The 27,508-nt window shown below is 33.0% G+C and overlaps 1 protein-coding gene across 2 annotated transcripts in view; it reads right to left on the reverse strand.

The window, feature by feature from the left end:
* The window catches only part of LOC106712398 (ATP-binding cassette sub-family C member 4), a 30,653-nt gene extending 3,145 nt beyond the window's left edge, over positions 1 to 27,508 (reverse strand). The window contains exons 1-18 of one of the 2 annotated variants that reach the window (XM_014504948.2): positions 27,019 to 27,508; positions 11,394 to 11,528; positions 9,322 to 9,526; positions 8,056 to 8,281; positions 7,616 to 7,713; positions 6,805 to 7,002; positions 5,834 to 5,960; positions 5,328 to 5,477; positions 4,304 to 4,497; positions 4,070 to 4,234; positions 3,844 to 3,981; positions 3,370 to 3,537; positions 2,345 to 2,488; positions 1,927 to 2,150; positions 1,716 to 1,846; positions 1,172 to 1,381; positions 722 to 952; positions 494 to 600 (exon numbers count right to left, since the gene is read on the reverse strand). In XM_014504948.2, coding sequence (XP_014360434.2) covers positions 494 to 600; positions 722 to 952; positions 1,172 to 1,381; positions 1,716 to 1,846; positions 1,927 to 2,150; positions 2,345 to 2,488; positions 3,370 to 3,537; positions 3,844 to 3,981; positions 4,070 to 4,234; positions 4,304 to 4,497; positions 5,328 to 5,477; positions 5,834 to 5,960; positions 6,805 to 7,002; positions 7,616 to 7,713; positions 8,056 to 8,281; positions 9,322 to 9,526; positions 11,394 to 11,528; positions 27,019 to 27,242 — 3,075 coding nt within the window. In that variant the 5' untranslated portion in view covers positions 27,243 to 27,508. Of the gene's footprint in view, positions 1 to 493; positions 601 to 721; positions 953 to 1,171; positions 1,382 to 1,715; positions 1,847 to 1,926; positions 2,151 to 2,344; positions 2,489 to 3,369; positions 3,538 to 3,843; positions 3,982 to 4,069; positions 4,235 to 4,303; positions 4,498 to 5,327; positions 5,478 to 5,833; positions 5,961 to 6,370; positions 6,498 to 6,804; positions 7,003 to 7,615; positions 7,714 to 8,055; positions 8,282 to 9,321; positions 9,527 to 11,393; positions 11,529 to 27,018 lie in introns of both variants that reach the window. The other variant, XM_014504947.2, reaches the window with a different exon arrangement.

Consider the following 27,508-nt stretch of genomic DNA (forward strand, 5'->3'; position numbering starts at 1 on the left):
TGCAACTTTATGTTAGGCGAATACCATTTATCAGGTGGCGGTTGTATTTGTTTCGTCATCTTACTACCATACTTGATGTCTGTTCACTTCTAAATAAAAAAAGGTAAAGTAATCGCAAAGAATGTCGGTGGCTCAGAGGTTAAGCACTTGACTTGCAATCTGCAAGTCCTGGGTTATAATCCTGCCATGTTCCAATATGTTTTTGATTTACATATTATATATATATATCCGACGTTCTTACACTCAAGAAAAACATCGTGATGCAACCTGCACATATCTGAGAAGAAATTCAAAGATATGTGTGAAGTCAGTCAACCTGTACTTGGCCAGAGTTGTTGACTATGGCCAAGTCACCAACTTACGGTAGGCTCCGAGCTCTTCGGTGGGGACGTACAGTGAGCTGATGATGATGAAGCAATTGTATGTTTACTTGCTTTGCAAGACTTTCGAGGAATATTTTTTCAAGATACAGATATTTGTGAAAGTATGTTACCTGGAAACGATCAAACTCTTGAATTAATCTCTGTTGTGCTCCAGACGATCGAATTGTGCTGATACCGTTGAGTGTCGCAGACATGTGAGAGAATACAGGGCTCCGAGCTAAAAGCAAAATGTAAAATTAATATAACTGCTTAACACGAAATCAATAAATAACTTAAAGCGCCAAATTATAAAGGTTAACGGCATTGCATGCTTGGTTAAGGCTGTTTTATATACATACTTGTTCCCTCCAATCGCTTTATAGACTGCGCGGATTTCAAGTATATTTGTAGTATAGTGTAGAACAAGAGTAGGATGATGGTGGTAGGGAGTAATGTCCAAACAAGCGCTGCCGCGTTCAGCGCCAAAATGCTGAACATCACCAAATAGATCTGAATACATTCCAGCAGAAACCGCGGCAGGAGTTCGTCTAGGGCACCAATGTCTTTCGAGAAACGATTTAAAATACGACCTGAAATTATAAATTAGTTATTCAAGTATCCATTATGTTTGTAGTGTAAATCAATATGAATTGCTTTTGCAATAGAATTAGGCGCTTATGATCATATAGGTTAGATTTGAAAAAAATGGAATAGTGACGAGATAAAAATTTCTTGTAATTTTAAACAATTTTAAATAATTGATTTCTGATACATGAATGAGATGATTGCAATACGTGAAATGTAATTACCTGAAGAGTTGGTGTCAAAGAAACGCATGACACCTCGGAGCATAGAATGGAACATGTCATTGTGGAGATTCCTGGAAGATGTCATACAAACTTTGAAGAACATGAACGCGCGCGCCGTAATGAAGAAGATGCAGCACACGATGAGCGCGGTGTATACGTATAGGTATTGAGCAGTGTCCAAAGGTCCGATGTATGCGTGAATGTTCAAATCTGAAAACAAAATTTGTTGCAATGATTTTGTTTCAGTAGAATCCAATTGCAGAGAGTTTGAATTGTTATTGAGTCTTGTTATTGTGTGAAATACTTGTAACCAGCAAAGTGTTTTGTTCTTTAGCAGTTCAAAACGAGACATACTTGGTAGCTTTTCTTTCGATAAAAGGAACAAACGATCGGAGAATTTTTACTTTACAAATACTTAGAGATTTTCAACAATATTTTAGGAACAACATCTAAAACAAATTCTCGGATTGGATTGAAAGTTGAGATTTAATAATTGCTTAGAATTACAATAAAGTTTAAGTTAAATATTTTGTGTTTAAAATACCTGGTTGTACTTCGATGCCGGAAAAATAGTCCATAATGCTAAACGTACTGTTTGCAGTAGCTTGTGGGCGGTCGTAATCATTCATCGTACTGTTAGATTCCCTTTCTTTTTGTCTCGTTACTTCATTTGTCCTATAACAAAGATGTAAATCAGATGGTACAAACAAAGAAGTATTTGTTGTGTTGTTGTGTAGCTAAGTGACAGCGCTTACCAGAAAGTGACCCAGTAATCACACAACGTAGCAGATAATTGTCCAATGATCAGCAGAAAGACCATGAATATTAATCTTGGACTCTTTCCTCCAGCCCTCAAGTACGCTCCGTAGACATGCCAGCCCATAGATCCTGACTCACGCTGTTCTTCTTCCATTTCTTGCGCCGGTATTTCGCATCCAGTGGTTGACTCGGTTAAAGACGGCCTTCTAGTTGTAGATAACTATAAAATATAAAATAAATTGAATTATGATGCATTAAAAATATCTGTTCATCTGTAATGTAGAAAGAGATCGTGGCAATAGATCAGTTTATGCCTATGACAAGTCTTTTGTATCTAAATATCATCAATAAGGAAATAAGACTAAACCTTAAGATCTTTGTTTTTTTAATTTTTTTTAATATTTTTGAACTTACCCTGGCAGAAGTGCGCCGAGACATTGGCAGAGGCTTTTCATTCTCGGTCGTGTCATTTTCATTTTGCAGGGAAGAGAGTAGTACCGCAAAGTCCTTGCCTGATGTAATCAGTTCATCGTAGGAGCCCTTAGCTTCTATCGAACCCTGTTTAAATAAAACTATCAAGTTTCACAAGGCTTATATTTCGGTAAAATAGTATTCCATTTCTTTGTTAGTATTATTTAATTAGGTACCTTTTACGTAATATTTTCAATCTAAATCTGTTGTAGTAAAATTTCAATCATGTCTTTAAAAATATATTTATGTTAAAATAGAATTGAAAAGGGCTAGCTATATCTATCATAGGGTTTGATTTGTTTATGATAAAGAAGTATGTAACATAGGCTCAACGAACTTGATTAAATTGTATGGCGTAATATTGTACTAAAGGCGTAATACAGTTGACGTAATCATCGGCAGCATCGAGTACATACTCGTAATACTTTAAAATATTCCAAGACGAATCGAGAATCTTAATGATGCAAGTTTACATTACAGATATTGTCATTAATTATTAAATGACTAGCTGTCGCCCGTTACTCCGTCCGCGTGGAATAAAAAAAAACATAACTAGCAGCATAGTTATGTGTTCTTCTATGTCAAAGTTTCATCCAGATCCGTTGAACTGTTCTGGAGATACCTTCAAACAAACATCCATCCATCCATCCATCCATCTAAACATTCGCATTTATAAGTAAAATGTACAATAAAGATTTATTATTTTTATTATATTAGTAAAATTACTGATGTATTTATTCCATTTTCAATCGCAATTAATTACTAGCAGAAGAGTTATACATATATTTTCTTTAATGCCAATATCATAATTATATCTGAGGAATAAGTGTTCAATATTTAGTTAATATACCTAGATTTTCAACACTTTTTTCTATTTTTTTTTATAAGAAGAAGGTTGCGCTGTAAAAAAGCATCATACCGTTTTCCGTCACAGTTAACATCAGACTTATGAGATCGTATTAACATACATTGTGCATGATGACGATGTAATCGGCCGCCTTGAGATAGTGCAGCTGGTGCGTGACGAGCACGCGCGTGGTGTGTCGTAGGTAGCCGGTGATGCACTCGTTGAACAGCTGCTTGCCCACATGCGCGTCCACTGCCGACAGCGGGTCGTCCAGCAAGTAGATGTCCGCCTAGTAATTCGGACGAAATTATACCTCCACTTTATGTAACTATAGAGTGAAAGGAACTTGAAAGTTTTTCTAAGAGATTTCCTCTCGGAACGCCATAATCCAAGAGCGACAAGCAAATAGCTGAGCGTTCTAGGATTTGAGCGGGAGGTTGCCTTTCTGTTATTTAAAGAAAAGTAACAGCTTTATGAAGCCATTGAATTAGGACTTGTAACCGCAATTGATATTGGATATCGATATACTACTTGATATTGATTCTGCCCTAACCCTGAATACTGCCACCGCTAACTAGTTCGATATGTAATCTACCTGTCTATAGACCGCTCGGGCGAGGTTGATCCTCGCACGTTGTCCGCCAGACAAGGAGGCGCCTCTCTCGCCTACCAGTGTTTGATCCCCGTGTGGGAATTGTTGGAAGTCCTTTTGTAGGGCACAAACTTTGACAACCTGAAATTAGAGTAATTTTAAAGCGTGAAATCGAGATACATATTTTTTAATATTTAACAGGCTGTAATAAATGATTTTGATGTCTTACCTCTTTGTATTTTTTAGGATTGTACGGTAAGCCAAACAGAATATTTTGTCGTACGGTTGCTACAAACAGCCATGGTTCTTGGCAGGAATAGGATAACGGGCCGCAGAGGTGCACGCGGCCTTGAGTGGATCGCAGCTCGCTTAGAAGCAGTTGAAGAATAGAACTCTAAAATCATAAATCTTTCATATAATCTCGATAGTAAATTAGTACTACAATGCATTCGAAAGTACCTACCTTTCCTGAGCCAACGGATCCTATAATAGCGCAAAGCTTTCCTTTTGGTACTGTCAGGTTGATATTACGGAGCGTCACTGGACCCTTATCCGACCAACTGGCACAAACATCTTGTATCTGTATTCCCAACTCAGGACTCAACGGTAGAGTAGCCAGCGCTTGATTCATTAATCCTTTCTCGCTGCATTCAAATCCTGGTGTCGAAAGTGAAAAGCGATGTACAATGTGCAAATTCAATTGGACTGCATTGCATTAAGAAAGACTGAATAATTCGTAAGAGATAGTGTTACATTTAACGGATATATAAAATCAGCGAATGTCTTCATTAGTTTTGCATATAACATTATTCGCTTTGTATTCCCATTGAGTTACAGAAACTGTAACAATGTGAAATTGTTTAAAGAAACCTCGTCCTATGACTTATAAGTCGAGTATTGGAACGATCGGTGATCTATTAGAGATATGCTTTAAATTGTTACACCTTAATGGTATTTTGTTGTATGGAACTTTGAATTTTGTTTAAAGTTGAGGTCGTTGCACCCGTGACTTAAATGCTTGGTGTGAAAACGAAAGATCCGAACGCTTTCCACGTCTAGCGAAGCATGTTTAAATTTTTACACGTGATGAAAATTTGTAATTGGAGTGAGAGTGATATATTTTGAACTCGGTTACGTTAACGCGGTTGATGTATGCGTAAGCATATGCTATGCAACGCACCTGAACTTCTTATATTTAAATGGTTTTTTTTTTTTATTAAAACAGGCGTAAGTTATTATCTTATATAGATATTTTTATTAATGAATAAATTTGCGTTGTCGCCGAGACAAGGTAATAAGACGTGACGAATATATAAACTAATGGAATTGTACACGGAATTTAAAACATATCGTATTTGTCAGATCTACACTTTACTTGAATTTTTAGTAGGAACCATACTTTATATTTCACCATTGTATGGCAAACGAAATTCGTCATTAATCATGAGTGAGAATCATAAATAAGTAAGTTTAGGCGACAAACATACCTGGATTAAAGATTCCGTCCTCATCAATTTTCTTGAATGTGTCCGAGCAAAGATCTATTTCACCTAAATTATTATTTTTCTTCTGTTCAACTCTCTGCACGAGCTTAGCAATGTCAACATCGGGAACGCTTCGAAGATCTTCGCGTTCATCTGCATATCATTATAATAAATAATTAATTTAAATTGTGTCAACAAATGTTTCCACACCAAACCACTACTAATTTTAAATTAGTATTAATAATATTATTCTTTATAACACCAAGTAACAGAATAAAATGTCAATTAATCATTAAAATAAAATGGCAATACTTGTACAGGTAGCATTGGATGCATTGTTAACATTCCCACGCTGAAGGTGTTAGTGTTTAATAATGTTGACAGTACGTTAGCATTGTTAATACATAGCAAACATGAATAAAATTTTTTAAACATCGAACAACAACCGACGACACTTGAGGACTTTTCACACGACAATCATTTTGATAACCGTCTCGATGCAATCGTACCCAATAATAAAAGAGCCTGTATACGAAGTACGGAAGTGTAGGCCTCCATCGATTGTGAAAGTGTCATCGGCAAGATGATGGCTACAGTCGCTTGAAGTATGTTGAACATTTGAGCCATGGGGAACGCCTGTGAAAATCAATGGATTTCAATAACATTCACGATCAACATTCAGATTTGGCTAAGGTAGATTTACATTTAACATGCTTCTTAACATTCATACTTCCACCATGCACTTTCATACAACAAAACTTTTTATTATTCAATAAAGAACATTTATAACAGGCAGCATTACATTTCCGAAGTCATCTTTGATTCTCCCAGCTGTAGCTATACGAATTATGTTAGATCATTACAGGTTATGGGTAGCGGTATTAATAATCCTTAAATCAATTGTTATCAGTTATTATTTCTATTATACACTACAATTAATTACATTATTCGAGTCAGAGCTATAGTTTGGACTCGTGATACATGGGAAGGGTTAAAATATTGCATTCATGCATAGATGCTCTGCGCAGTCCAGATCGGGCTCTCACCAAATAACATGAATGCTTCGAGCCGCTGCACAGAGATTAACGCTTCTGCCAAAAATGACACAGCGTTTGACATTATAATCGAAAGGGTCCCTTGGAGAGTGTTGTAAAATTGCGCTAAAGGAAATACCTGTAATTTAGAATATTATTTATACCAAATTTTTAAGGTGCGATTACACTTATGGCAGCTGACATAATACAACACACCAGTTTACATCAGAAGAAAAAATTACAACAAGTACAATTTTTCTTTCATTTGTATGGGTATATTTATGATCAGGTTTCAGATTTCTGATTTCAATCTTCAAGATTCAATCTTCAATCAATTAAGACTTCAATCTTGGAGATTGAAGTCAAAATCTTGGTATTGGCAGCTGACAAATTTGGAATGTTATTTTATGTAAAATTAAATGTATATTTTTAGTGTTAATACTTACGATGTCAGCGGTAACTTGATAGCCTAATAAGGAGTAAGATAGTAGGGTGGTATAAAGCGTCAGCCGTTCCGTAAACACCATGAAGCTGAGGTACACGCCGCGAAGGTATGACGCAGAAGTCACGGATTTGATTTCGTTCTTTCGTGCTAAAGCCACGACTTTTTCGAATGGTTTTTCCCAAGCGTACATTTTAATGACCTGAAATAGTAATCAAATCGCTTTAAGCCAAAATGCTGGGAATATACAATATCAACGAAATTTGTATTTGGAACAAAATTTGGTTTGGAAATCAACTTTCGAGTGTTGATTTATCGTCGCGTTGTAATCTATGGGGACCTGTGTTTAATATCTTTATGATAGAAGTACATTGAAAGTTTTTGAACGTTTAAATTTTCGATGATGGCGGTTGTTAGTAGTTCTATTTGTTAGTTACTTTATAACTAGCCGTTTTACAGGGAACATAACAATGTTTTAGAAGATGGTAATTTGTTACTTATTAATTATGATTCAAATCATTTGTCCAGTAAATAACAAATTACAATCAATGGCAATGAATGTTAACGATAAAGTATTGCGTGATAAGCGAAAACAACTAGGTAATAGCGGGGTAACAAAAACGTTATCTCCTAAAACGCTTGATTTTCATAAAAACAGGGTCAGCTTTATTGATACTGGGCATAAACATACAAATTGTGCCGTAATTCTTGGCATTTGCCGATATTGATGGGTGTTAGGGAACCCCCAGTTCGTTTCCTTCTTTCTACGATTGCGTGTAGGAATACCTGTAATAAGGACCTGTAAGGGTCATTACCTGCATGCCGTTAATGATTTCATCCATAATGCGCACTCGCTCGTCCGTCTTGCAAGCGGTCTTCATACGCAAGCGAGCAGCCAACTTGCTCATATATGCTGGAATAAAACGTCAATGTTGTACTTCATCCATCATACATATTCAACTTAAATTTTAATTAACTAAAAATACTTATAATTAATGCAGGTTAATAAGAAATGAAGATATGTTCTTTTTTTTCCTTAAGTATCAAATGACTATGTGCATCAGAGCACAAATATTTAAATTTTTTAAGTGTTTTAATTTTTCGCATCTCGATTACAGTAAAAGTAAATTGGTGTAAGTAGTTATCTTAATAATTTTATGAGTACATAGGTAAGTTTCATATATAATACTGTGTAGAAGCAAAAAAGTAAATAGTCTAAGATCTTTGAAGATAGTTATCAATATGCGTTATTTACATTGTACGGGTATGGTTTGTAGAACGATCCCAATGACGCCAACGATGGCTGCGATGCCAATCTTGGAGTAGATGAGGTAGCAGACGAGGATGACCTGCAGTGGCAGCAGCCAGATGAAGTGCGTATAGATGAAGGCGTAGTCGAAGCGGTTCACATCGTTAGACAGGAGGTTGACGACCTGTCCTGCAGTTGTCTGTGCCAGCGCTCCGGAGCTCATACGCATCACCTAACAACAAAGTAAGAGTTATATTTCCAAAATAATTCGTCCTCCAAGACTCCGGGATTTGCCAGTATGTTCGATGCAATGAGTTAGCTACTGCTATTAGTTACTACCAATCCTATTCTACGGATTTATCAGTACAATGCTTAATCGCGCCACGTTACTCGTATTACATGATTTTCTTAGTACCTGGCAGTATCTAGGTTCAGATATGTTTATAGGTTTTCAAACTTTTTGGCGGCTCAGAACTTTATACGAGTCGCCCCGCAGAACACAATTTTAGGTGTGCCTGGGCGTACTTCATGCGCAGCTAGAAGCTGACTTTAAGCCGCAAAAAGATTGTAACTGGCTTGTAACATCTAGTGATCTTGATCATATAAATGTGTGTTTATTATAGTGAGAATAAGTACTTCATTTTAACCGACTACAAAAGGAGGCGGTTCTCAAATTGTGTTTTATGTTTTTCTCTAGATAAAGTAGACTTATACTGTATCGTAAAATTCTTTGACTTGGAGAAATGAAACTTTTTATTGTAAAAGATAATAATAAGACAGGTAGACAAAACAACTAAGCAGCCAGTATTACACCATCATTATGTGTTATCTTGTCTAAATAAATAATTTACCGTGTTGACGGAGCTTATCTAGTTAACTCTGTCTTCGTGAAAAAAACGTGAAACTTCGCATACTGTTATGTAAAGTATTCCGTAAGATTGTTGTAAATTATTACTCATTAAAAACAAGACGTTGTAAAATACTTTCAGAGTGTACATGTATTTGTACGTGTGTGTAGTATATATTTCCTGGACATCAAGAGTAGTAGTTGAAAAGTAAACCTTTCAAATACTGGTTAAATTGACAGTTACAATGACAACATAAAGAGATGTTTTAAATCCGCTTTAAAATCATTTTCAAAGACAGTTATCGTATCAATAAAAACATTTATGACATTATTTATAGATTGCGAAAAGTGGCTTCAAGTTCCTGTATTTGGTATTATGCGACGTCCTTATCTAAATAAATGTAAACATTTGTTATGTTACTTACCTTTCTATATATGAGTGAGCAGGCAGCGATGCGGACCTTCATGCCAAATTGCTGCGTGGAATAGGTGCCGTGGTGGTTAAAGAACGCGATCAGTAGGGACATGATGATGACAGCCGAGGCGCAGTACACTGCCTGGTCGTACGTCATAGTCGAGCCCGGTTCCCAGTAAGCCAAGAGCATGCTCAACGCAACCGGTTGGAAGGGTCTGGTAATTAAATTGATTTATTATTAAACTGTACGGCTTATAATATTTTCTTTACAATTTTACATCTACCCTTAGTTCTTGATATGCGTAGATAAACCTAAAACTCCAATTAAGACGCAAGTCACTCTGGCGTTCAAGGGTAGATAGAAAAAAAAATGCTCTATGAATTAAATTACCTCAGCTACTAACTATTCCTGCTTTGCTGTTCTTCTCAAAATTACTCATATTCTTCTGATAGAGAAAAATGGATAGTAAGATGTGTACTTGATAGTAGTGACATTGTCGTGGTTGAAATTAAAGAACAACTAACTTTTCTGTGACATAGATGAGGTTTAAGATTTTTTTTTGGTTTGTTTACATCCGTTAACGGTGTAAACAACTAAGAATCGTTATTTCCGCGTTTCATGTTGAAGCCATATTATATCATCGTAGAAATAGACACAGATATAAGTGACGAAGATCTTTTGTAATTTCATTCTACTTCTTAATTCTTCTTCTAAACATACGTTATTAATTCTAACCCCTCAAGATTGTGATTGCATACATTTTTGTGCTTACAAATGCGTTAAGTAAGTCTTTATCCTGTGTATCTACCACAGATGTCAATATTTAAACTACGTAAAGATGCGTAAATCTCAATCTGAAGTGATCACTTCTTGATCAGTCACAACCTTGTCATGTTAGATGAATATTGTTACCTGACATTTGTATCGGCAGTCGTTCAATATTTGCACAACTAGTTATTAGTATTATTGTTGCTTTGCTATTCAAAGCTTTTTTAATAAACTGCAATGTCGTAAAATATGAAATGTACAATATCTATATAATTGTGTTTGTCGCCTACTGTGTTTCGTGGGTATAAAATATGTGGGTTTTTTTGAACGTGTACGGTATTTTTTAGTAAGTCACAGATCTTTTTTATTAAGGTCATTTTATACGATTTAGCTACCAAGTTTTTTAACACTGTTTCAATAAAGTTAAATATGATATAATCAAGATAATTATAGAGCACGCGAGTTTTTTATAATCTCTTTTTGAATTGGATAAGAAATCTTAGTAAGGTTTTTCAGATATTTTTTTTGCTAAGTACAATTTCAAAAAACCAAGGTTCATCCATAAAATGTTACTAAGATATCTTCCGTGATTGATAATAGGCTTTATTGCATTCCATATCACTACTACGTTTACACTACACTACTACACTACACTACGTTTCTAATTATGTAATAGACAACAAAATCTTATTTGCACATTCACAACATACACGTTCTTAAAAATATATAAATATTTATTAAAAATTAGCAAATTATAAATAAATGCAAAATAGATGCTTTATTTATTCGAAGTTATCATTTAAGTGGTCGTGTTTGTCCCCAGTTAAGAAACAACACGAGGAAACGCTTTTAGCTGCAGTGTGAAGCCGTCATAGCTATTATAAAGACTAAAATTCAAAAACTAATGGGATTTAGAATATTCTTAATTGTATTTAAAAGTATAATTTTTACGGAAGATTGTAGGTTATTAAACATAATGCCATGAGCTCTAACAGATCTTTAATCAGCAATTCATGAAAAAAAAAACAAGGGGGCAGAGTGACTGATTATATATATGTAGGACTCCTTGAAAATCGATTCTACCGTTTAGGCGAAATCGCGCTCACAATCGACGACACTCAAACCCACATTCATACATACGAGTGTTATGAGAGGCATTTAGAAAACCCTGTCAGGCAAAATAGCAATTCGCGTAAAAAGGTAAACGCAGCAACTGTTGTACATAATATGTACTAATACAAGGTAATGTGCGATGTCAATAAATAGCATGGGTATATTGTTATGTACTTAGTAAATAATTAATAGATTATTACTTGAGGATGAGGGCTTGAATGAGAAACATGATGCCGGAAGGAGCGTAGCTCAACCAGAATGCCTTGGTCATCGCGCGGAGAAGCGACGGTTTCCGGCCCTGTTTGCTCGCCAAAGCGATTTCTTCCATCCATTTCCTGTAAACAAATATGTCGTGTAAGTTATTTTGTATCTTTATTGATATTACGCATAAAAATAAGATGTAGTAGTTGTACTTGTAATATTTCAACATTTTAGTACGTTTTTGCATGCTACGTCCGACTGAGATTCTAATGAGTGAGGTGAATGTGTGTAGTCTAAGCCTGTGTTTTTTTTAAACACGAATTCTAGAATAATACCTGTATAATAATAATAGTTTATAATCACAAATGTCAATGCAAATAATAAAAGAACATCTGTTGCTTAGCAGCCAAGAGGAATGTATTATTTTTTTTAACATATAGCCTCTTTATTGCTCTTTACTTTATTATAAATTCCTTCGACATTTAATATGCAAATAGTTGTAGATGTATTTGATAATGATATCTTTTTTTTACGTTTGACTTTTGTGTATCATGTATCTGGCAAGTGATCATCACGTTGTGATCACTTTGCTGGAATAACAACCGTTGTTTTGAATTATAATGTAAAATACAAGATGTATATTTTTGTATCCTAGAACTAGTTATACGAGTAGATTGACAAGTTGGAGATAAACATGCTAAATGAAATAGCACATGCGTGTGGTAACATTGCTATGTGGCATTGTCACAGCTTTTGTGGTACTGTGGTGTCGGTTAAAATCAATATTATTTACGACATTATTAATTCGTACCGTTGTAACATCCGGATTAATTGGAAAATATTTCATCATGTTGGATTACATTCATTATATTACAGAAAAATGCTTTAGTGCTTATTTTTTGTATATGAGTTTAAAGATACCACAGTGTAAATCTTTATAAAGTTTGAAATAAGCGAAAAATAAAAGCCTAATGTATGATAATTAAAAAAAATTAATTTTACATCTCACCTTTAAATGTCTAAAGCCTGTTATAAACTTATAAATAATTTATACACGCACACATATTCAAACTGTATCTCATTGAGTTCCGTTGACTGAGTTTGTTACAAACTAACAGGTTCTTTATGTAAAATATTTTGATGCTTTTATATTTTCCTTCAAATTTAAAAAAAATCCAGGAAAATTGTACGAGTAAATCACATTATGAACATTTGTGACATCGAGAAAGTGAAATGTTTCCCACATCATACATTGCTATTAATTACCATTCAACATTACCACACGTGACATCGGATGGGGGAAGCAATAACATAAATATTGATATAGTGGTAGTCGATTACTGATCCAAGGTAATATTGGTGTACTTATGTTGGTAGCACATGGTATCGTTATTACGTCAATGTTAAGTACATGACGTCATTAACAACTCTATATTATATTTAAGTTATGCTTTAACTGTGAAAATATCAAATGACACGTTACTATTTGTGTTAACATTGTAAATGCTTTAAAAACATAATTGGAGTAAATGTAGCACAAATTATTATATGATTATTAACACAATTTAATTTATCAATCAATGGCTTGAAAACAAAGTTAGTAACGATGTATTCATAGAAAAAAAATTGAAATAAAAAAAAGTCAATAAACTCGACTGACTGTAGCCTGATAACCTAGCTGTAGTAGCTACGAATCTAATGGCACCTCATTCGTCCAAATCGGTTCAGTCGTTTAGGGGGTCACAATACAGACCCGTATACAAAAAATATACATACTCGCGAAAAATATTACGTTATAGGAACTTTCTAGGTACTTACTGTATTATTCCGAAAAACACAGTTAGGCACGGTTTAAAATACGCGGCAAAGTATTTTAACCCTTTGACTACCCGTAATTGATACTATGGATGTCAACGTGGTTATAAAAAAGTTTGTTTTACCCTTAAATATGTATGACCAAAATTGCTTCCGGTACAATTACTTTGTTATTTATTTGTCAAAATCACATTTCGGAAGCCTAACTAGCCTAATTAAAACACTGTTTAAGTTTTTAATGGTTAGGCCCTAAGTGTCAAAACCTTATATTTCTTTTAATTGCTTTGCGATTTTAGTAAGAAAAAACAAACGCCAATTTGTCTAATACCTAAGTACCTCTGAAGAGATCTTTTGAAGTGTTGCAGCGAGGACGAAACGTTCGTAAAAAATGAAACCGTGCTAAAGCTCATAAGCAGGTTTTGATGTCATGGTACTCGTAAGTCTTTTTTGCTAGCCTTTAAAACTGAGTCATATCATTCAGTTATTGAAATTATTAATTGTGCCAAGTTGTATTGATCTTGTTTCTTTTACGATTCTTATTCGCTATTGGGAACTTTTAATTATTGGAATTAGTTGTAGACAATGGCTCATTAACTGGCAGTTGGAGAAGAATCAAGACTTTACAGGAGTATTATAATTCAGTTTGTAATTAACTTGTGTTCAATTTCATTTACTTAAAGTGTACAAGAAAGTTCATTCACTTAATAATAGGCAATTATTGCCTGAAATAATAAAATTAATATAGAAAACAATTCCTGCTTAATTTTTTTATGACAAAAGGTTATATTGTTTGGTGTTCCGTTAAGTCGATGTGTGTTTTATTTTAACTTATACATTGTGGGAAGACGGATATATGAAATAATAAATGAAAGTGATTAAAAAAATATTAGGTCAAATATACAGTAAGCAAAAGATTCGTTCATGTTTCAAGTGTTCTTATACAAATATTGGCCGCGTTTTTATTTACTCTGTACACCTCTAGCCTAGAACCACTAACCGGTATTAGTGTTATCAGTTCATTGATCGGTACTTACATGACACGCTTGTGACATTATTTTACGTGGCAATGCAATTCCTTAGTAATAAAAGGATGGACTTATGTATCATTGACCAATTGAAGTATAGCTTTTTTTATACTACAAATAATATGTTTAAAAATATTTAAGTATAATATGTGATAATAAGTTATTTTTTCTAGTAAACGTTCTTTTTTTTAAATTAAAACCATTTATTTATTTACTTATTTTTTTCAAACAAGCTGCGATGTTATTTACCTATGTGCATACTAAATTATTATTATTTCATTATTAATAATACATAACTTAAAGGTGATTTGCACATAAGGTAGTGTTGTAAATAACGTAGCGATAACTTGTTCTCACGTGCGTCAACTTCCCGGCAAAGTAAAAGTTGTAGAACATGAATAAATATTTTTATGCCATTGCCCTTATCTTTATTAGTGATGATAGTCGTTGGCCCTTGCATTGCATTTTCTATTAAGTGAAGGAAAATAGACACTTTCTTTTCACGAGATTATATATATTGTTGTTGAAATTTAATGCTTTAAAAGTATTATAATTTAAAAACGGTCGTCGAATAAACGACACAAGTTTGTGTAAACGATTTCAAATTGGAGATTTAAATCCTGGCTGGCCTATATTTCTAAAAAATGATCATACGTCGATATAAAAAATAAAATATATAATATATGTTCAGCTGAATGGAACATTATTGTATATTTTTTTAGACTTAATAAATGTAATCTGTAATTGGTGTCTAACATAACTTAGATAATTAATTAAAGCTTCTTTAATCAAATTAAAATTCAATAAGTATTACCGTAAACTACTGTGAAACAGCTATGAGAAATGTAAAAATAAAAATTAAATTTTTTTAGCACGCTCATGTATCAAAAGTTATGTAAAAAATCTTGTCGATAGTAACAATAATTTTAATCATTGTATTAATATTCGGTAAAAAAAAATCGGTATGTTATATCAAAATTCTCTAAGTAAGGTAACGTACCGAAACTACGCGATCCATTCAGGGCCAAGGGGTTTAAAACATTTAAGTATTACGGATACCTTGATTTATTCGTACCTATTGTGAAACTATATACAAAGTATTATAAACTTATCATATTAAAAATATTATAGTTTTATTCATTGAATTACGTAGTATAAATATTTTGTGTTCTTAATCCGTCTATGTACTCTTTAATACGGAACCACAGTTCAAAAGAATTGAATAACTTACAGCATAACAATAAATAAATAATGTACAATTAACTCGAACGAATAAATAATTTTTTAATTCATCTTAAAAGTCGTAATAAGAGTAGTAGTAGTAGAATCACATGAGCAAAAAATGTTGAGTACTTCAGTTTTACAAACATAAAAACATATTTCAATAGGTACGAGTAATTCATTTTAATTCCTTTTGTTATGTTAAGTTTTTAATCAAACAATGTTTTGCACGAAATTATATTTTTTGTATCTTTAACATGAGGAAGTTAAAGTAGGAAGTGCAAAATATACTTTAAACTTCCCAACTTCCCGTTTATGTATGGTTTTATGTAATTGCCGTTTTAGATTTATCATACATCAATTGTTAATATCAATGTACCTATACATGGTACGAATATCACAAGGCAACTTTTATAAGTCCGTTCTATGCATGTTTTACTTTCTATACAATTTTAAATATGCATTTTTATCAACTTGATTTGCGTTTGTTTTATCTGTAATGGTGCTGTCTATCGATGTTTCGCCTTGTCCTTATTTTGGCTTGACGCGTTGCATTTTCACAATCCAACTAATTGTAAGTAATTACAAGACGCAGTGTCGTGTCTAAACTTCTGGTATCTACCAACGTAGTTCATTTTATAGATTTTAAATTTGTGTTTACATTTAGATGAATGCATAATCAAATGGCAACATTAAAGATGTGAGTAAGATTCAACGTGATTTATATAAAAAAACGAATGATGTTGCTTTTTGGAAGAAAATCTATCCTAATTGAAATATAAACAATTATTATTAACTAGCTCTGCCCGCGTGAAATATTCTGTGTTACAGATGTGATTTTTTTGTCATTGTTGTTGTTGTATTTTACAAAATATTCATCAAAATCTTACATATTCCCATACAACATTTCATCCGCTATTCATTATTGTTATTTAGCACACTAGAGGGTAACATTTTTACAATTTTTTTTTTCATATTTATTTATATCAAACCTTAAAAATAAGTTTCAAGCTTCTAACTGTAAAAATGAAAATACTTCCATACAAATATACACGCCCCCTTTCAACCCCTTCCAACACTTTTTCGCGTTAAAAAGCCTTTGTTGGTTTTGAGGCTCTAGACTATCTGTGTATCAAATTTCATTTGAATCGGTCCAGTAGTTTTAGCTTGAAAGCGCGTCAGACAGACAGATAGAGTTACTTTAAGGATGTAAGGATTAATACTGATCTTTCAGAATTTGTATTACGATTATGGTTCTGATAGAAAAAGTGAAAAGAAAACGACAAAATATTTACTAAATAATAACACTGTTCCAATGCTTTAATTTACATCAGTTTAACATCATAGTTAGCATGTGGTACCACGCGGTGCTATGTGGCTCAAGGGCGCAGCGCCGGAGTAGTAAAATTACAGAAGAAACCGAACTTACTATCATGTCAAGCACAACTATGATTATGTATATGTCACCAGCAAATCTTGAAAGCTGCCCGTTTGTAATTTACCTAGGCAAATTACAAAACGAATGATATATTCATGTTTACAAAGTGTCAAAATACGTCACTTTGACAAGTCCTTTTTTAATCAATTCATTCGTTATGCCTTACAATTTATCTAGATATATTACAAACGGGCGGCATTCACTATTCGCCAGTGATGTATGTATGTGTGAAGCAGGACATCACTACTTTGACACTTATCCTCAAGTTATTGCCTGCTATTATTTTGCTTTGAAAAATCTTTAAACTGAAGATACTAACTAAATACAATAGTTAATATCTCGTATTTTTTACTTTGTGCATTCTGTTAAATAAGATAAAATATTTTATTCTATAGATATATTTGCATAATTTTGTAAAAGCACCAGTGAATTCTAATATCCTGCTCTATATAGACATAAATAACAAAAATCGAATTCGAAAACTCGATTCCAGAGGTGACTTATTCCTGTGTACGCTTTAATGTCAAAGATGTATACAAATTATTATTTGAAATGTTTATTTTAGATAATAATAGATCAGGTTTCGTTACCTTTGCTATTTTCTAAAAACAAAGGTAACAATTTTTTTTATAATGAAATATTTTCTCAGTTTTAATTTTTTTGGGTGAGTTTTTTTTAGCTATCTTATTAGCATTTGTGTTTTTATTAATTCGTTTCGTTCCAGTACAGTTCATTTTTTTTTAAATTACTTTGTAGAGTTAACATTTTTTACGTTGAACTTTTTTAAAATACGAAGGCGTGTTACATCCGTGTTACATACATGTATGGGTCCGTAGCTAAAGTTTATAGTAAAGTACTAAGATTTAAATAAACGAACAAAATAATTTATATTACTTTATATATGTATTCAAAAACCACGAAATATTCATATAATATTAGTAGCACATGAAATATTTTTAATAGTGCCCCATATTGTACAACTATTTAACAGGAAGTGTGTAACTGTGTACACTTTTATTGCTTAGACACTGTAATTTCTAAGAATTAAGGTAATTTAGAAGCCTTTTGCAAGTACAGGAAATATTAATCGGTATTTGTTTCAAGTGTAATTAATTTATATTACAGTAAGCGACGTGTTCAAACAATGCTTGACTTGAAATCTGTTGAACGATTGTTAATATGGAATATATTGTGTGTGCAAGTCAAAGCAATCTGTGAATGACATTGTATTCGTATGAACAGTTTACATAATTAGCATATTGGTGTGCGGAGAACGTGACTCATGCCGATGACAGGCGAAGGAATAAAGAGTAGATGCAGAGTTAAGTGACCGACAGGATACTTAAATAAAACGTCTCATTGATAATATCCGCGGATGTCGTGTGTACATTGCTATGAAGATTCGCCTGGGAAGGGCGCCAAAATGTTTATTGACTATAGGCTAACACTATTATTAATAATTAACTATTATATTTAACTAGCTTTTTCCCGCGACTCCGTCCGCGCAGAATAAAAAAAAAAGAAAAAGAAAACGGGGTAAAAATTATCCTATGTCCTATTCCTGGTTCTAAGCTACCTGCCCACCAATTTTCAGTCAAATCGATTCAGCCGTTCTTGAGTTATAAATGGTGTAACTAACACAACTTTCTTTTATATATATAGATAAGTAACTTTTGCCTACGACTCGATCAGCGTGAAATAAAAAAAAAACTTAAGTATTTGTCCTGATTATCTTCTATATCTATGCCAAATTTCATCAAGATTCGTTGAGCGGTTCTGAAGATACCTTCATTTAAACTTTCGCATTTATAATATTAGTTAGATTAAGAATTAAAATTTTAGGTAGTTTCGTTTACTGTGGATTCTGACTGCAGAGATACTTGTATTAATACATACTGTAGTCTCAGTTTTGTCAAAGAGAATAAGAGATGGCAATATGTATTAACTAGCTATCACCCGCGACTCCTTCCGCGCGTAATTAAAAAAAAAACTTAATAAGTAGCCTTTGTGTTCTTTCAGTCTATGCTCTACCTTTGTGCTAAATTTTATTGATATCCATGCATCCGTTCTGGAGATCCTTCAAACAAACATTCATCCATCTAAACATTCGCATTTATAATATTAGTAGGATAATAATAATAATAAGATACACCTTTCGATAACAGCTATAAAGAAATTCATATGACACATGAGTGTCCTTCAATTGTTAAAGCATGAATTATAGCTTACCTGGGCAGGTAAGAGGGACTTCTATCTGTTCTGGCAGAAAATATGTAAAACCTACTTAGGCATAGAAGTAAGATAAGGATCTTGTGCTACTTTTTGACATTGAGAGAGGGCGCTAGTGTGCTAAAATAATTTAGTTTAATTTACTCGTATGCCTACTGGGTCAGATAACTTTGTCGGTCTATGATAACAATGTTTTCCCTTGATATTAAACTAATCTGGTAGCCGATTAGTTGGTTTACCGTTATGTCTCATGATTATTTAGATTAAATAAAAATTAATAAAACATTTGCTAATCTTACAATAATTGGATCGTTTATAAATAAAATGTTTTTCCCGTCTCACCTGTGAGTAACGTATGCGGTTTTACGCAATGCCACGTTTAATGCAAATGAGTCCAAGATTACTGATAGTTATAAACACGTGTATCTAATTCAGATTGTGCGGTCTAAATCGGTTAATAATCGATCATTACGAATGTTTTTATCTGTTTAATACTACGTACATTAAATGTTGAAGAAAAGTCGGTTTATATAACGAGTACTATAAACTTAATAAAATAAATAAAAATTGAATGACACTTACTATGCCGTGATGATATTTATATGCACGCAACAAACTTGAATCACGAGATGTGAATAATGAATAATTATTAGTTACATCCCTAGAGGGATGCTCGGATTTATGTATGAGAAGAATTACTAAATTTATACTAAGGACTTCCTTTAGTAACTACTTAACGACTGTGAGTGCGATTGTAAGACTTTTAAAAGTAAAGCACTAACGTTGTTTGTTCGACATACATGGGTGATCTACTCGCCTAAAAATCTTCTATTAGAAATAAATGCAATTTTCATCCCTTTTGTTTGCTAACTTTTTGCACCATTGAGCGAATTTCATCTAATGGGTCCTAACATGTTTTAAGGTCATGGGGATCACCAAAAATCTTATTTGACCGAACATCAAAAAGTAAAAGCCTTAGCCTTAATATTTACGTACGAGTATGTGCAAACGTGACCTCTATGCATCGTACAATTTGATATCCGCAACCAATGTAAAGCGAATGTCTAAATATTTGCCAAGGTTTCAAAACAAACTATTATAATTTTTTCATAACTAAAGAATGATAAGCATACGCTGATACATAATATTACGCTGTCATGGAATAGACTTCTATCTATTAAGTTTTAGAAGTCTTGTGTTGGGTAATGCTTGTTAGATCATACATGAAAGCTACTGGACCTCGGTCTGCGACATCGTAGTAGTTGTAGATTGTTATGTTAATACTATTTTATGAAAGACAATTTTAACATGTATGGTATAGTATTAATTTTATTTAATAAGGATATTTTGAAACCAATGGCGACAATATTGAACCGTAGTTTGCGTGGCGACGCGTCACGCGACATTGCAGCATTGCTGCTAGCATTGTTTGCAACTACTTAAATCAAATGATGAAACTCCTCACATAAATTGCCTTGGACCAGGATAAAGAACTCGCTGAATTAGTCGATTGAAATAATAAATGGTTTAATTCACGGCTTTTTATTTTAGAATTTTCTTAAACAGATTCGCAATCATATTAGAAATTTTTCGAAGAGGCAACGGAAACAATATTTCATCATAAAAATGTAGTTGAATATTTTTTATATTTAACGACACAGTTGTTACAACTGTATGTATTTTATATAAGTTACGCTCTTGATCAAACACATCGTACTTGGCCTTTGGTATTTAATATAATTATTGGCAACCACGCGTCGTATACGTTCCATACTGCACGTGGTGACTAAGCTTCGAATAGCATTATATTGTGTACATAAGATATACGTTTATAAGTCGTGAGTCTCCTTGATTAATACATCCCATTCTCACAGATTCTAGGCCTTTGTGTATTGTTCGCCTCCCGCGAACTGTCCGATGTCACTTCGACCCGACGACGGTCGGCCGTCGCGTTCGCTCTGGCGGCCGCCTTCTCGTCTGACATAACGGCAACTGCACTGTACGAACACTCACCAAACAACTACTTAAGCAAACATTTGACCATTCCACATACTTACCGATTAGGGCTGTGTGAGACTATCATTCCAATATGCTTTAGGTAGCTTGTAGATAAAAGTGATGATATAAAATATAGTTTTTATTGGTGTTTTATAAAATGACAACTCCTTGTTTTTATTTCCGGCATTGTTGATAGGTAATGGCCGTTATTAACCTTTAACGTTTTCTCAACCTTTTGAAATTACTATCCCTACTTTTTTAAAAAAACAATCTGTATTGTTTGAGTGCATTTTACAATAAATTTCTCGAGTCAGACACAATCGTAATTGTCACGGTTTCAGTTCGGTCTTTTAGTTAAATCTATAATTAGTTTTTATCGCATATTTAATCGAATAGGAAATATGCAATTAATATTAAAATTAAATGCAAGTCATTTCATAATGTAATTCTTATAACAAAAGTAGCCACAATCATAAAAAAATACATATTTAATCATAACAAATTCTTTTTATTCAAATAAAAAACTAATTATTTCGTAGTTACTATTAAGGAGCTTGTAAAAGTTGATTGCAATTAATATTAGACCAATAGTAACCGATATTAGAGCGTATTTAAAGAACGTATAAGACAAAGGTGTTAATTGTTTTTATTTTTATGGGAAATCCCTTCAATTAGAACTTACGTCAAGAAACAACTAGCGTTAGTGATATTGCTAATTCGTTTTTTATCGAACCTAACTTTTATTTTGCATATTTGCATTTTTAAAATTAAATAATCATAGTTGTCATGAAAGGAAATTTTCAAATATGTTTATTTCAGCTATATTTCAATGCGGAAAATTGGGCATAAGAACATGTTACTGCAATTTCACGTAAGCCGAGCCGAGTAGGCGGGAACAGTGCGTCAACAAAATAACACTTTGTTAATACTTCACCTTGTTACGCTCACGGAAATTTTACAGTGTTATATTTTGTTTACACTTTTATGTTTGAAAGAGGCAAGTGCTCAAATGTTTCACTAACAAATAGATTTCCATACAGCATCTACAGTATTTTAAGGGAAACGTGACTCAAGCAGACAAAGAAAATCAGAATTAAAAGATGAAATGAACTGTTGTGTTATTCCAAACGATTCTTCAGTAAATTATGAGTAAAATTCTAGAATTCCCACTTTGCACGTTACCACTTGTCGCCGAAAATAGATAGCCGATTAATGGAAGTTGAGAGTTGACTTAGAAAATATTGAAGAACCTGTTTATTTTTACATATTTGAGATGCGTTTAGTCGAACGGGTCCAAAGTACCATCTGGAATTGGTTAATGACGGTCCGGTTCCTGTCGTATGAGATAGTAATCGAACAGTCTCTGACATAAGAGCAGCGACGGCGGCGCGCGGCCCAATCGGCAACCTTGCACACAATTACCCCAAATGCGCTAAATTGAACAGGAAATCAGCTTAATTAACTTCTAACAAACAAATTACGATCTTGCTTAATAAATAGACAACTCTATATACTCTTCATGCTCTTAATACATAATAATGTGTTATAAAAAAATTCTATAATTTGCAATTAACCTGGCTCTGATGGTTTGTCATAATGTCATAAAGCTTGGTTTATTAAAAACCCTATAACCTCGGACTTACTCCTGGACTATTCTAGAGTATTCCGGAGCGATGATAAATTACTGTCTGCCGCAATTATTATTAATTTGATACTTTGATTATTACAATTTAAGTAATATAAAACTTCATACATATAACGCCCAGAGTACAAAAGTGGGGCGAAAAATAGGCCTCTAGAGGTCTTTCACTGGGGAAAATTTCCTCAGTTTTGACACTTATATTACAAAATGACATTACGAAAATCGACTCTCGATTGGACGCCTAACTTGTATGAAACCTCCATCAAATATTACATCTACAAAATTATCAAAATATATATAATTATTCCATTATTTTAACTAATAGGTATAACAGATAAACATTTTAAAAACTAAATATTACAAACGTGGTATTTATCTTAAAGTTATAAACGATTTATTGTTTCCGAGAATTACAAATACACTCTACCTTTTTACTGTGACGCATGAATATACGTTATTGAAACTAATTTGAACGTTCCTAAAAGGATGTACTCTGTACTTCCCAGAAACATGTTGAAAGGACAAACGGTGGTGTCATTTATTTTACTTTATCATTATTATTATAACAAAGTGCGAAATAACAAATTAAACTTCTAAACGCAAGTTAAGTATTTTCGACGTAACGTTATCTTCGAGATGTAATGTAATGTGTTTGAAAGCAAAGCTTTCATATTTTTGCAAAGTAATTTAGCCATTATTTAAAAATAACATTTTCAAAGTAATGCAAAGTTTTTAGTTGCAAAAACAAAAATGCATTTTTATCTGGTTAGACTTAGGTATTGAATACAATGGCAAAAAAAGCGTAGTTGTTGCTAAAATTAATCCAACCATATAGAGCCTAAGGGAAAAAGCGATCTCGGACCTGTTCCCGGCTAATGAGCGAGCTATATATAGTTTGCACCTAACATTATAATGTTTTATGCTATAAAAACGTGAATCCTTAAGGTAAACGTACCCCGCCACGGGTAATGCAATCGTTGCCAGTTTATAAATAGACTGAGGAGAAAGGAATTCGTTGTCCTTTTTTCTTTATCCTTTCGCGGTTACTGGTATTAGCAAGAGAAAACGTAGATATTTAAAAATAATCTTTAAACTAGCGTTGTGTTCTATAATATTACCCATCAAAACGTCATAATATGAGAGAAATGCAAATGTATTTATTTATTTACATTTTATTTTATCTTAGTCTTGTCTTGGTCTTTTTAAAAATGAACCCAAAGCAATACAAATGTAACGTATAAAAAAAATCGTTTTAGAAAATCATTCCCATTGTTGTTCCTAATTGTTTAATTCTTTTATTATATATGTACATAATAAAAAGTAATAATATGGTCTTTTCTTACGAGTGAATCAATATTTTTACAACTTTAACCTCGCTATACGCACTAAGTTTAGTTAAAACTTAATTTTTATAGCGGCCGTTATATCTTACGTTAGAAAATTTGCAGCCGTCTCACACGGCTAAATAATAATTTACTATGCCAGACATCATTACCTAGGCCAATTTGACTGCAACTCTGGCGAATTGTCCTAACTATTATTGTAGTAGTTTAATTTTATTGTTGAAATAAAGATGTCGTGCATGTATGTCGTGAATGTAGTAGAGGCGATTAAGGACAAGACTGTGCCAAATTAGCCATAGTCCCCTGTGAAAAATATATAATAAAATCTACTAGTCTTCTAGTTATTTAAAAATAAAACAAAAAAATGGGACCCATCTGCAAGCACTTCCTTTCGATTAAAATAATTTTTATCAAAATCGGACCACCAGGGGCGGAGATTCGCAGTAACACACATAAAAAAAAAATTCAGTCGAATTGATAACCTCCTTCTTTTTGAAGTTGGCTAATAAAATATATCCATAAGTTTATTAAATATGTCAAAAATTATTTAAACTCTTTATTAATTAAATAAGATTGTTTAGTTTGTAATAAAGTCAATTTTCTATTGACGTGTACATTGAATGTCATGACTGCAGGCAGGATTCAATGATAACAACTAATTATTCAATGGCGCGACTTTGGATTCTTTATAGCAATATCGGTATGCCTTTACCTGTTGTTTATTGATCTAGATTTAATAGTCACAATTCTCAGTAATTTGTAATAAAAATACAAAATTAATTTAATGGACATTGTATACATATACATGTGTAATTCACGTCATTTGGCATACCATTTAGTTACCCATATACTTTTACATATGAAAACTTTTTTAATATGACTATGTCTTGGGCTTTACGACTCACCAAAATAAAAATGGCGCGTGGTCAATGTAATGTGTCTAAAATATTATAAAACAGACATGACAAAAAATACTTTTTGTGAACTTTATTATTTAAAGTTTATCTTTAAATTGTTTAATAATTTTTCCACACTCTTCTTTTTTCTATTTGCATCACTTATTTTGGTGTTCATTTTCTTTTATACTACATTTACTTAAATTTAATTAACCACCGTGATTTAAAAAAAAAGCTAAGAAAATAAAATTCAGTTCAATTTACAACACAAAAACAAATCAATCTTGTAGAAGAAAAATTAATGTTACTTAGTACGGGTAGGTGTCTAGTTAAAGCGGATTTAGGAGTCAAACAATCGATTGTCCGCTATCTGCTTATCATAACATCATGTCTTATACACCCTGCGTTACTACTGATGCTGATTTACCTATTTTATAATTTTTATATTTGTACTTTTTCTTTCAATGCAGGGTATTGGAACTTACGCTGCGTGGCTCATAAAATGGTCTAGGTCTAGTGAAAGGCGATTTTTGGCTAGGTATTCATGTTCTAAAATTTTTACACATTACCGTGGATTTCCACGGCCGAAGCAATAGTACAAAAGCATTTGTTACCTCTGTTTTCTCAAAACGAATGCGTGTGGTGATAAAATATATTCTACATATATGATCACCGTAATATATTCTACATATTATATTTTTAAGCAATAGAAATACACGGTTATCCATTCTCTTTGAGGGTATCGGAAATACTGGCCAATAGTCTTTAAGATTTCAGGATTCAGTACATAATATACTATATATGTAATATATGTTTACTAGCTTTGTAATATTTGACCATGGTACATTTTATAAAGGTTATGCCATACAATAGATCTCATTAAGCGTAATTATAGAAATCAATTAACATGTTACAGTCGTTTTAGTAAAAAGTTAAATTTCTTTCGATACAATTATGACGATTGTTAGATAATTTGTAAGACGCTAAAAAATGAAACGTATTTCATGAGATAATAAAAATTTTATTGGCACCTGAACGAGACTTTTCATAGTTAGTCCATTACATAAGACGTTAAAGACCACTTAAAGATTGTTTCAAATAAGTATAGATAGATTTTTTTTATATTGAAATGATAGATGTAAAAAATTGTCAAGTACGCTGAAACAATTATTTTCTCATCCTTTTTTATATATATCAAAAGATGGCAAAAGAGCTAGTCTGGATACACTTAAAAAGCGAAGCGACGATCTTAGGTAAGATTGATGAATTAGATTTTAAATTGGGAAAAGTTATGTAAATTATTTTTTTTGCCTTTAATGTTGAGGCCGTATAAATCCGCACGATTTTATCGTTTTAAACTTAATCTTTTTCTTAATTACCACAAGATAACAAAGGAATTACGAGCTTCCTGTTTTTATAAAAAGGTAATGAAACAAATGTGTTTAGTAATTTGTAACAACATGAAATCGTGTCTTCTTCAGACATAATTGAATAACGGCCATTTCTTTGTTTTATTTCTGCAAAGTTTCGTATTTTCTTTTTTTTATTGGTAAAATTTAACGTAACTAAGCAAATAATATGTAGAGGTTGAGAATTCCATTGGTTATTTCATTCTTTGTCAAGAAGGACGCAAGCTGGTTGAATATACCATACGTATATAACGACATGTTAATTCGTTTGTTTGTTGTAAACGTTATGTTTAAATAACTTCTCAAAACAACTAAAAGAACCTGTCACTATCCATGTACAAGTTTATTTTTATCGTATCTCAGTATTGGAAATATCTTCAAAACGGCATATAAATATTGATTGTTAATGAAAAATAGTATCGACAAACGGACGTGGCGCCCATACAAAATTATTATTAGGTCTTCAATAAAGTGACTTTTTTAATTATGTATAATTACGAGGTTTAATATAAATTTGTAATTGTCATAGTACTTATCGATTTTCCAAGGAAATTTTATAACAAAAAAATAAATATAAGGAAAATAAGTGCAAAAGAAGTAACACTTACTTTTCTAAGCGATCGCCAAGTTTGTTGGAGAGATGATTTTCTTTGGGTTTGGTGAGGTCGGAGTCATAAAGGTCTCGCTTGTAGCCGCGCCAGAAGGTCGGCATCATCCACATGAACCATGCTCGCGATACTGGATTCGCCCGCTTGTAGTTGTTGGTTTTCTTTTCACGATTTTTCGGCGGTATTTTCTTGGGGTCGCTGGGGTCCTTGTTGCCACTGACCATTTTGTTTATTTTTTCAATGCTTTGTTATGAGCGAACAAAGAAAACGAAAATAATTTGTGAGGGGTACTCGAGTCCGAGAGTCAATAGCTCCAAACACGAAAACTTAGTGCAGTGCGGGATGCATCATCTTTTCGGCAGAATTTATAATGATAGGTCGCGTCGCTGGCACCGGGGCGGGATGCGCATGCGCACAACACAGCGCCTTGCAGTGACGACGCGGACGGAACGCTCACCTTTTGCCACTGACCGGCGCGCGCGTCGCCAGC

Source organism: Papilio machaon, chromosome 3 (assembly GCF_912999745.1).
Source record: "Papilio machaon chromosome 3, ilPapMach1.1, whole genome shotgun sequence".
Lineage (NCBI taxonomy): Eukaryota > Metazoa > Arthropoda > Insecta > Lepidoptera > Papilionidae > Papilio > Papilio machaon.